Below are 10513 nucleotides of genomic sequence, written 5' to 3'. Positions count from 1 at the left end.
ATTGCGATTCAGCCATCACGGATTGTTGTTGCACCTGCCCGTGATTGCGTGGAAGTTTCTGGCTTCATCATGCAGAAGTTCAGTTTTGCAACCTTCAGTACTGTTTGGGTAACGAGTATGGCGATAGAGGGCCACCGCAATGTGGAAGAAACGCGTAGCCATCAGTGCTCACGTCGAACGACTAGGTATTTTAATATCATTGAGCAACGATGGGGAAGTGGGAGACTCGTACGGTGTACGGAGTACTCCGTAACGGATTAAAGACTCTCGCTGGGGGTAAGCAGTACAGTAAAATGCACCAAATGACTTGCGGTTGTGCATGGATGTCATGTGCATGTCACTCACCGTAGTTGAAACCAACATACATGCACCAGTAAGCAATACAGCTCTTTACGTCACGTACAAGTTCCAGCACATGAACGAGTGCGGTGATTTAACCATTAGTACTCCGTATCGTATGATGGATTTGAAGCACTTGTAATAATAACATATGACCTGCATGCAGATAATTATGGAGCTCCCTCCCCTCACCTTGTGCCATGCAAATCGAATGCTCCTGATTGGCAGCAGCCATTTGCTCAGCAAACACGTGATGTGGCATACCAGGTACTTTGGCTTAGTCACCATTTGGCCGCTTCCGAGCTACTGAGCATCCAGTCAAGTGATTGAGAGCGAGGAACATGCCACCCAGCTCCGGAAAGCCGAAAACTTCTGTCGTCCATCCTCGGATCAGCACCACCTCCTTTCCAACGTCCGCGAATACTGTCAATTGACTCCCCTTCCCCTTCCGAACCTCCGACATACAACCTCCCCTCACAATCGAAAAATGCTGCGCACCCCGGCGTCGAGTCTGCTGCGCAACCGCCTGGTGCGCAGCGTCCCGGCCGTCGCAACCCGTGCCTCGTCTACTCACGCCATTTCCAACCCTACCCTCGCCAACATCGAGAAACGATGGGAGGGAATGCCACTTCAGGAGCAGGCTGACCTCTGGATGGCTCTACGAGATCGCATGAAGGGGAGCTGGGCCGAATTGACGATCCAGGAGAAGAAGGCCGGTACGTTCCCTGATTTGTCCTGCAAAACACCTCCTCGAGTCGCTGGTGCAGATGGCACGACAATCCGCCTTCGCAACTCGCCTAGAGCTCTTTTCGTCGGAGAAATTTCTTCCCTATCATGAGAGGTCTTGTCGTCCGCCCTATTTCGAAATGTTTTCCATCAGCGGTTGATTGTTGAGCAATGCGATGGTGTCACTGATGGCACCTATGTTTGCCTCTGTTCGTCACGTCACGTCTGGCATAGGCAACTGACTTTGGCCCTATCACTAGCATACTGGATTGCCTTCGGTCCCCACGGCCCCCGCGCCGTCGACCCTCCCGGTACCAACGCTCGCATTGCCTGGGGCGTTGCCCTGGGTGTCGGTGTCAGCTTCGCCATCTTCGCAACCACTCGATCCTTCGCCAAGCCCGAGCCTTCCACCATGACCAAGGAGTACCAGGAAGCATCCAACGAGCTCCTCAAGGTATACATGTCCATGCTAGACGAGAACACCATGCCGTCCAAGACTGACAAGGCCTGCTGCAGCAACAAAAAGCCGACCCCATCACCGGCATCTCCTCAGAAGGCTACACTGGCAAGGGCGTGGTTCAGTCTCCTCCCAAGGGTCACTAAACACTTTCCACGCCACCAATCCCTTTTAGTTTATTTTGTGATCAAAACAACGAGCGGTCCAATCGACCGAACCTGGCCTTTCATCCGCAGCATTGTCCAGAACTGTGGCGGGGCAAGGTACGCGAGTTGCAAGGGAATGCAAGGGAGCCAAGTGTCTAGATGTAAATTCTGTACTACGATGGAACTCGGGCCATTTTTTCCCATTGCGCTTCGCAACGTATGTGACTCGGGAACTATTGTGCCACCTTCACTTCATCCCATCCACCAGCTTGCATGAACAAGATCAGATGCGGGAACAAAGACACGCCACATCCATCGCCTATTCCATGATGCCGAGGTGTCAACCGCCGCTTTGTCCCGCCTCCCTCAGCCGTTCAAACGTCATGTGCGGTGTCAAGCAGCCGACTTCCTCTTCCTCCAATTGTCTGTCCAATTCAAAACGCCCATCCTTGCCCCAGTACGCCGCCTTCTCCGTACCATTGACGCAGCCTTCTGTGATGAGAACGTACGGTGTTGGGGCGTCAAACATGGGTCCGGCAAGGACTCGCTCCATTTCCATCTTCAGTCCTCTTGCTCCTGTTCCAGACGCCGCCGCTCGTTCCGCTAGGGCGTAGAGAGCCTTCTCTGTGAAGAAGAGTCGGGAAGGGTATGTTTCGAACAATGCCGTGTACTGAGCGACGAGGCTATTCCGCGGTTCGGTCAAGATGCGCAATAGATCCGCTTTGGAAAGAGGACTTAGTGCGCAAATGTTGTGCATGCGTCCGATAAGCTCGGGGATGAACCCGAACTTCTGGAGGTCTGCTGGCGTTGCCAAATCCATCGGGGTGAAGGACAACGACGACGCGGAGTCGTAGTGGGCAAGGTGAGCGTATGCATCGGGAGGAAGAATGCTCTTATCCCCGGATAGCATCGACCGGCCCCTTACTTCTCTGCCGAAACCCATGGACGGCTGTGCAACACGTTGCACAATTGCCTTTTCGAGGCCAACAAACGCGCCACAGAAGATGAAGAGGATGTTCGTTGTATCTATCGTGTATTGATCCACCTTTCCACCGCTGGGCGGCGCGGCGGGCGTTGTCGAAGATGGGGTGCTCGGGGAGTTATACGTCGTCGTCATCGAGGGCGCGCTTCGAGATGACCGGTTGTCCTTGACATGGATGGTGACGTTGACCCCTTCGATGAGTTTGAGCAACGCTTGTTGGACACCTTCGCCGCCAACGTCTCGACCGGTCGGGGAGTCTCGGCGGGCCAACTTGTCAAACTCGTCCAAAACCACAATGCCATATTCCGTCGCTTTGACGTCGTAGTTGGCCTCGATCAAAAGACGTTCGATACATGTCTCGACGTCTTGCCCAATATATCCCGCTTGTGTAAGCGAGTTGCAATCGCAAATGGTGAAGGGAACTTGAATTTTCTTGCTCAACGTCCTTGGTCCAGTCAGCGGAACCACCGGAAATGGTAAGACGAGGGACCACATACTCGAGAATATACGTTTTCCCTACCCCGGTTGGGCCGATCAACAACAGGTTGCTCTTATCGATCTTTACGTGGTCTGGCTTCGACACATCCTCCGGGGTATACAAATGGTCAAGCGGATCGTCTTCGGGCTCGTTCATATCAAAAAGCGGCCGCATCGACTCGTGATGGCCGACGAGTTCATCTTCATTCACCCTTGTCAGCAACTTTTGGTTGAACATTAGTGGGCGGTCGCCGGCTTACCTTCGACTGAAGTGGACTCGCGCCGTCGATGATGGATTTCTCGATCTCGAGCAAACCGCTGACGCAGGAGCTTCTCTCGAATGTTGCGATCTTCGTGCTCGTGCTGGTATCTTCGACGCAGGTTCTGGTAATGGTTGAAGATGGTGGAGCATATCGTCCTCTTTGCTCGATCCTGACCGACAACATACTCGTCCACACGCTTCTTCAGATCACGGGGATAGAACTGGGGCACACCAAAGTTGGACTTGTTGAACATTGGCCCGCGCCCAGATTCTACCGACGGGTCATAGACACCGGTAAAGCCGGAATTGAAGTCTGCAGTTCGTCTCGTCGCTCCAAGAGGACGAGAGGAGCATATTTGGCGACGACAAGCACCGCACTGTAGCCTTTTGATAGCCGAGGAACGGCATCGAACCGACAGGGCAAGCGATCTAGGAGACGCGAGCATGATGTTGGACGGCGGAGTCTTCGATAAATTGGCGGACGTGAAGCAGGGCACCAGAAGCCGGAAGGATGCCCAAGTCTGTGCAGCTCAACATGCTCGAGTAACGACCGTCGAGGACGAAGGAGAAACGAGGCTCGTGGCGACGGCGCTCGTTGGCCGAACTGCTGGACAGTTGTGACTCGATTTCTAGGCAGTCCAAGGGAAAGCTTAGACGCCGGGAAAAGAACAGATCGGTAGGAGGCCAGGAATCGGCTACGATTGTGTTGCCATTTACAATCCAACGTTGTTCGCTCGGATTACGATGACGGCCGTGATGCGATCGGCACGCAGAAGCCGTTTGTCGGTGAGTGACAGCTAGTATGGAAAGTCGTCAGGCATTACGGAGTAGAACTACTGTACTTACAGTACATCATGGGGTATGGGTGGGTCTGATCTCCGTGGAAGCGGGGAAGCTCCAAGATACTTCCGAGGTACAAGCTCGCTCCCTCACACAAATGAATGTTCCTGGTGCGACGCCAGCTCGGCGTCTCTACTGGTAGGTACCCAGTACAGTAAGTAACCGTGTAGCACAGAATTACTAGGTACCTGGCCCAAGTAACCACATACTGTAGTACCTACTTAAGTATCTGTACCGTAAATAATACCTACAACTACATGTACAGAGTACTTGTGCACTATTCGGACCTGGTATTGCCTTAACGTACCTACTTGGTAGTTCTTCGTACTTCCTTACTGTACTTACAGTAGAAGTAGGCACCAGGGTGCCGCTGTCGCCACCGTACCTTGGCTTGGGAGGTATGTGTTAAATCTTCATCCTAACGTCATTTGGTTGCAATAGGAGGAGGCATGTTTTCTATCGATATGGGCTCCTGCCACGAGGTCTACAACTGCCCACGGAATTCGACTCGACCTCCTTTTCAATCTGGTTCCAACCTCTTCCCTTCCTAGCTGTGCATTTTCGACACTGCACCGCTTTCAACCACCTACCAAGGCCGTCCTCGCAACCTGTACGGAGTTGTGTCTGCCCTAAACCCGTTCGAATCCCTCCGCATGGTCTCGCCCCCCTTCGCAGGGAGCACTTTACCCAAGAAAGATCGTCATTTCTACCCCGCTCAGGCATCACCAGAGTCTATCGATACGATAATATAGTCAAGTATGACTGCCATTCTCGAGAACCCGTCCAAACGCCCGGGCATGAATGCTGCCTGTGCAGATGCGGACGATGTGCCCAAGGACGGCACTGGTGGGTTACTGCCTGTCGAGCTTGATGGACGAAGAGCACCGGCACTAATCGGCATGGCATGCAGGTGTTGTGAAGCTGGATCCATGGCTGGCTCCATTCAGCGATGCCTTGAAACGACGTTACGCCAAAGCTCAGGAATGGATCAAGAAAATCGATGAAACGGAGGGTGGTGTAGAAAAGTTCTCCATGGTGAGAGGCTTGCGCCAAAGCGACACATGAGTCCTTGCTTATTGATGACTTCGTTAGGGAGTTGATAAATTCGGCTTTAATATCGACGACAAAAATAACATCACATACCGAGAATGGGCGCCAAACGCCACAAAAGCTTCCCTCGTCGGCGAATTTAGTAGGTTCCAGTGAACTTTCCGTCGGGCTGATGATGACTGACATGTTTCGAGATGACTGGAACCGGGACTCCCACCCAATGAAGAAGGACGACTTTGGTGTTTTCGAGATTGTCATTCATGCCCAGGATGGCAAGCCAGCGATAGATCACAACTCCAAGATCAAGGTAAACGTTGAATGACCCGACGGAACATGGGCCTCCAATTCTGACCTGCCATCAAGATCTCCCTCGAACTGCCCGGTTGCGGACGGGTTGACCGACTCCCGGCTTGGATCACGTACGTAACACAAGATTTGAGCGTCTCTCCAGCCTACGAAGCTCGCTTTTGGAACCCGCCACAGTGTGAGAAGTACAAGTTCAAGCACATGCGTCCCAAGAAGCCGACGAGTGCTCGCGTGTACGAGGCACATGTCGGCATTTCCACCCCAGATCAGCGTGTCGCAACCTACAAAGAGTTCACCAAGAACATGCTGCCTCGAATCAAAGACTTGGGCTACAACGTGATCCAATTGATGGCAATCATGGAGCACGCTTACTATGCCAGTTTCGGGTATCAAGTGAACAGTTTCTTCGCCGCCAGCAGTCGCTATGGTCCACCCGAGGACCTCAAGGAGCTTGTCGACACGGCTCATGGTATGGGTATCGTTGTGCTCCTGGATGTTGTTCACAGTCATGCCTCGAAAAATGTTCTGGATGGGCTCAACGAGTTTGATGGGACGGATCACCAATATTTCCACACCGGTGGCAGGGGCCGCCACGATCAGTGGGACAGCAGATTGTTCAACTACGGCCACCATGAAGTAATGCGGTTCCTCCTTAGCAACCTGCGTTTTTGGATGGATGAATATCAGTTTGATGGTTTCCGCTTTGATGGCGTGACCAGCATGCTCTATTTGCACCACGGCATGGGCACGTAAGTCGCGCTCCTGCCTTCCAAAGGCCCATGTCTCTGCTAACGACTGACTGCAGCGGCTTTTCCGGCGGTTATCACGAGTACTTCGGCTCCGATGTCGACGAAGAAGCAGTCGTGTATCTCATGCTGGCCAACGAAATGTTGCACTTGCTGTATCCGGATTGTATTACCATTGCCGAAGATGTCTCCGGCATGCCTGCACTCTGCTTGCCTCTCTCGCTTGGCGGTGTTGGCTTCGACTACCGCCTGGCAATGGCAATCCCGGACATGTGGATCAAGATACTAAAGGAGCTCAAGGACGAGCAGTGGGACCTCGCCAACATTTGCTTCACCTTGACGAACCGCCGCCATGGCGAAAAGACGATCGCTTATTGTGAAAGCCATGACCAGGCGTACGTCGACACTTGGAGAACTCTCCCCGCATATGCTGACCTTGAGACAGGCTTGTCGGTGACAAGACTCTCATCTTTCACCTTTGTGATGCGGAAATGTACACCAATATGTCAACACTGTCACCGCTGACACCGGTGATCGAGCGTGGCATGGGTCTTCACAAAATGATCCGGCTCCTGACTCACGCGTTGGGTGGCGAGGGGTACCTGAATTTCGAGGGCAACGAGTTTGGTCACCCCGAGTGGCTCGACTTCCCACGAGAGGGAAACAACAACTCGTTCTGGTATGCTCGTAGGCAGCTGAACTTGACGGAAGACCACCTACTTCGCTACCAGTATTTGAACAATTTTGATCGCATGATGAACAAGTGCGAGGAGAAATATGGCTGGCTTCATGCGCAACAGGCCTACATCTCCTTGAAGAATGAAAGCGACAAGGTGATTGTTTTCGAGAGAGCTGGACTCGTTTTTATCTTCAACTTTCACCCTTCCGAGAGCTTCAAAGACTATCGGATCGGCATCGAGACTGCGGGAACATACCGCGTTGTTCTCAACTCCGACGCCAAGGACGCTGGCGGTTTCAGCAGGATTGACGAAAACACTCGTTTTTTCACAACTCCAATGGAATGGAACGGCCGGAAGAACTGGACTCACATCTACATCCCCACTCGCACTGCTCTGGTCAGTTCTGGCAAGGAAACCCCCTCGTTTATGGTTACTCACGCTTTTTTTAGGTTCTGGCATTGGAGGAAACGGTGGCCTAGGCCCGAGATACTGTACCGTGAGGCACAACACAATCGTTATGTTCGGTGGCTTGGTAGTACGATGGGAGGGGGGGGAGGGTAATCATATCCCTGCTTGGATTACTCCGTAATATGCGTCCAATATTCCCCTCAAAAGCTTCCAGAGCTTGTTGCAGATTTCTAGTGCCGGTGTGCCGACTGCATGAGTGCAACGTTTGATGCATCTCAGATGTGTCAATCTGCGTTTCACAACGGATGTTGATGCTGAACGGAGATGCGGCAAACAATAACATGATTTGACCAGTTGGTGTACAACCACATGGATTATCGTGTACTGTAGTACATGTATACTTACAAGTATGCTCCGCACAAACACAAGTACTTAGTTGTACACATGCAAGTGCTCATTGCTCTAAGTATACAGTAATATTCCATACGAAGAAATACGGAATATTAATACTGTAAGAACTCCGGACTCCATGGGGAGTAAGGCGTAAATGCTTACGTAAAGCACTGTGAGGGGAACTGCGCACTGTGCGGTCAGTATTACCCAATTTCAGATTAGCGCAATTGACACGTGACCTTCCTGAAAGCTCTAACCGACGAAGTTGTCCGTCTCGAGCAAAACTGCTCAATCTGCAAAATCTCCCCAGTCTCAACCAATCTCTCTCCACTTCCATCTCGGATCGCTCTCTGGCCATTTGGCAAGATGTTCAAGAGGTGAGTTTCGACCTATTAACCTATTTTATATCGGTCCCCAAGCGTTGTCCGCGCCAATTGAGGTCGATTGTGCTGACAACACCTCGTCAACAGCGGCATTTCCACCTTCGCCAGAGCGGCCCGTCCGTCCTTTGCGGCGACCGCCACGCGACGTGCTATCAAGCCTGCGTCTCTCCGATTTGCCTCTACGGCCAATGCCGGTGTTGGAGATGGAAAGATTCACCAGGTAAGCCGGCTATCCACACCCCAGCGGTCGTGCGACTGTTTGCTGACAAAACGTCCTTTCCTCTAGGTCATCGGTGCCGTCGTCGACGGTCAGTCAAATCTTGCGAAAGGCCCACTTGGGCCGACCATTCTAGCGGAACGCTGGTAGCTAACGAATCCTACAGTCAAGTTCGACACGGCCAAGCTGCCTGCCATCTTGAACTCTCTGGAGACGCAGAACAACGGCCAGAAGCTCGTGCTTGAGGTCTCGGTATGTGGCATCATCTTGCGACGCCATCAACACGTGTACCGCCGTTATTGACACTTCTTCAGCAACATCTCGGTGAGAATGTTGTCCGTTGCATTGCCATGGATGGTGAGTTTTCTCGAAACACATACCCCCTTCATCTTACTGCAGTACTGACCAAGTCATCACAGGTACCGAAGGTCTTGTCCGAGGCGCCAAGGCCAGGGACACTGGCGCTCCCATCACCATTCCCGTCGGCCCTGCTACCCTCGGTCGCATCATGAACGTCACCGGTGATCCAATTGACGAGCGTGGCCCCATCAAGTCCGACAAATTCCTGCCCATCCATGCGGACCCGCCTGCCTTCACCGACCAGTCTACCTCTGCCGAGATTCTGGTCACTGGTATCAAAGTCGTCGATCTTCTCGCCCCCTACGCTCGTGGTGGAAAGATTGGTCTCTTCGGTGGTGCCGGTGTCGGCAAGACTGTCTTCATTCAGGAGCTTATCAACAACATCGCCAAGGCTCACGGTGGTTACTCCGTCTTCACTGGTGTCGGTGAGCGTACCCGTGAGGGTAACGATCTGTACCATGAAATGCAGGAGACCTCTGTCATTCAGCTTGATGGCGAGTCCAAGGTCGCTCTGGTCTTTGGTCAGATGAACGAGCCTCCGGGTGCCCGTGCTCGTGTTGCTCTTACTGGTTTGACCGTTGCTGAGTACTTCCGTGATCAAGAGGGACAGGATGGTAAGTCTAGGATTCGGTGTTTCCGAACTACTTTGATTTCTAACAGCTCCTGCAGTCTTGCTCTTCATCGACAACATTTTCCGATTCACCCAGGCCGGTTCCGAGGTGTCCGCTCTTCTCGGTCGTATTCCCTCTGCTGTCGGTTACCAGCCCACCCTCGCCGTCGACATGGGTCAGATGCAGGAACGTATCACCACCACCAAGAAGGGCTCCATCACGTCCGTCCAGGCTGTCTATGTTCCTGCCGACGATTTGACTGATCCTGCTCCCGCTACCACCTTCGCTCACTTGGACGCCACCACCGTCTTGTCTCGTGGCATTTCCGAGCTGGGTATCTACCCGGCTGTGGATCCCCTCGACTCCACCTCCCGTATGCTCGACCCTCGTGTTGTTGGCCAAGAGCACTACGAGACCGCCACCCGCGTCCAGCAGATCCTGCAGGAGTACAAGGGTCTCCAGGACATTATCGCGATTCTGGGTATGGATGAGTTGTCTGAGGCTGACAAGCTCACCGTCGAGCGTGCTCGCAAGATCCAGCGTTTCCTGAGCCAGCCCTTCACTGTCGCCCATGTCTTCACTGGTATCGAGGGTAGGCTGGTCGACCTCAAGGACACCATTGCCTCCTTCAAGGCCATTCTGGCTGGCGAAGGTGACAACCTGCCTGAGGGTGCCTTCTACATGGTTGGTGACCTTGCCTCGGCTAAGGTCAAGGGTGAGCAGATTCTCGCCGAGTTGGAGAAGAACTAGGCCGTCCATGTGTAATGTCGGGTCTGGCGTGTGTTGAGATGGAGCCTGTGTATAGACCAGGAGAGCCAGAGCCGGGGAAGGAACTTGTTCCTGGCTCTAATTTATTGAACGAAGTCTCTTTTGTGGGCTGTGTACCAAGAAATCAATTTTTTCCTCTACATTGATGATGGCTGTACACACTTGAACGCGTGATGCTAGAAGTGCTTGAGTGAAATTTGAATTTTCAAGTTGCATCTTGTCTATCCTGGGGTATTCGTTGAATGAGGCGTCTAGCGAAATCTTCATTTATCCGCAATGCAAGTATTACAAGAATAGGTTCATCACGGTATGAAGCACGATAGTCGCGGGCCATGGTGTGAATTCATGTCAAACCTTGTCAT

General features: G+C 52.6%; 4 protein-coding genes across 4 annotated transcripts; 3 read left to right on the top strand and 1 right to left on the bottom strand.

Moving 5' to 3' along the window:
• Positions 1-511: 511 nt before the first annotated feature.
• Positions 512-1668, top strand: DCS_06177 (cytochrome c oxidase polypeptide V precursor; the record flags this gene model as incomplete). Its single annotated transcript, XM_040803468.1, has 4 exons — positions 512-606; positions 658-1055; positions 1326-1519; positions 1582-1668. The coding sequence occupies 4 exons, from the start codon at positions 512-514 to the stop codon at positions 1666-1668; spliced, it is 774 nt and encodes a 257-aa protein (XP_040653572.1).
• A 340-nt stretch (positions 1669-2008) lies between these two features.
• On the bottom strand, positions 2009-3835 carry DCS_06176 (putative MCX1 protein; the record flags this gene model as incomplete). The annotated part of the gene is made up of 3 exons (XM_040803467.1): positions 2009-3095; positions 3148-3328; positions 3388-3835. The coding sequence occupies 3 exons, from the start codon at positions 3833-3835 to the stop codon at positions 2009-2011; spliced, it is 1716 nt and encodes a 571-aa protein (XP_040653571.1).
• Positions 3836-4987: 1152 nt separating this feature from the next.
• Positions 4988-7490, top strand: DCS_06175 (glycoside hydrolase family 13; the record flags this gene model as incomplete). Its single annotated transcript, XM_040803466.1, has 8 exons — positions 4988-5075; positions 5140-5264; positions 5322-5421; positions 5474-5586; positions 5643-6334; positions 6391-6726; positions 6777-7407; positions 7461-7490. The coding sequence occupies 8 exons, from the start codon at positions 4988-4990 to the stop codon at positions 7488-7490; spliced, it is 2115 nt and encodes a 704-aa protein (XP_040653570.1).
• A 688-nt stretch (positions 7491-8178) lies between these two features.
• DCS_06174 (ATP synthase beta chain) lies at positions 8179-10133 on the top strand (the record flags this gene model as incomplete). The annotated part of the gene is made up of 7 exons (XM_040803465.1): positions 8179-8189; positions 8283-8415; positions 8482-8503; positions 8579-8664; positions 8727-8769; positions 8832-9386; positions 9442-10133. The coding sequence occupies 7 exons, from the start codon at positions 8179-8181 to the stop codon at positions 10131-10133; spliced, it is 1542 nt and encodes a 513-aa protein (XP_040653569.1).
• Between the last annotated feature and the right edge of the window lie 380 nt (positions 10134-10513).

This window comes from Drechmeria coniospora, chromosome 03 (assembly GCF_001625195.1).
Source record: "Drechmeria coniospora strain ARSEF 6962 chromosome 03, whole genome shotgun sequence".
Classification (NCBI taxonomy): domain Eukaryota; kingdom Fungi; phylum Ascomycota; class Sordariomycetes; order Hypocreales; family Ophiocordycipitaceae; genus Drechmeria; species Drechmeria coniospora.
The sequence above is the reverse complement of the archived record's forward strand: the minus strand, read 5'-3'. Positions and strand labels throughout refer to the sequence as shown.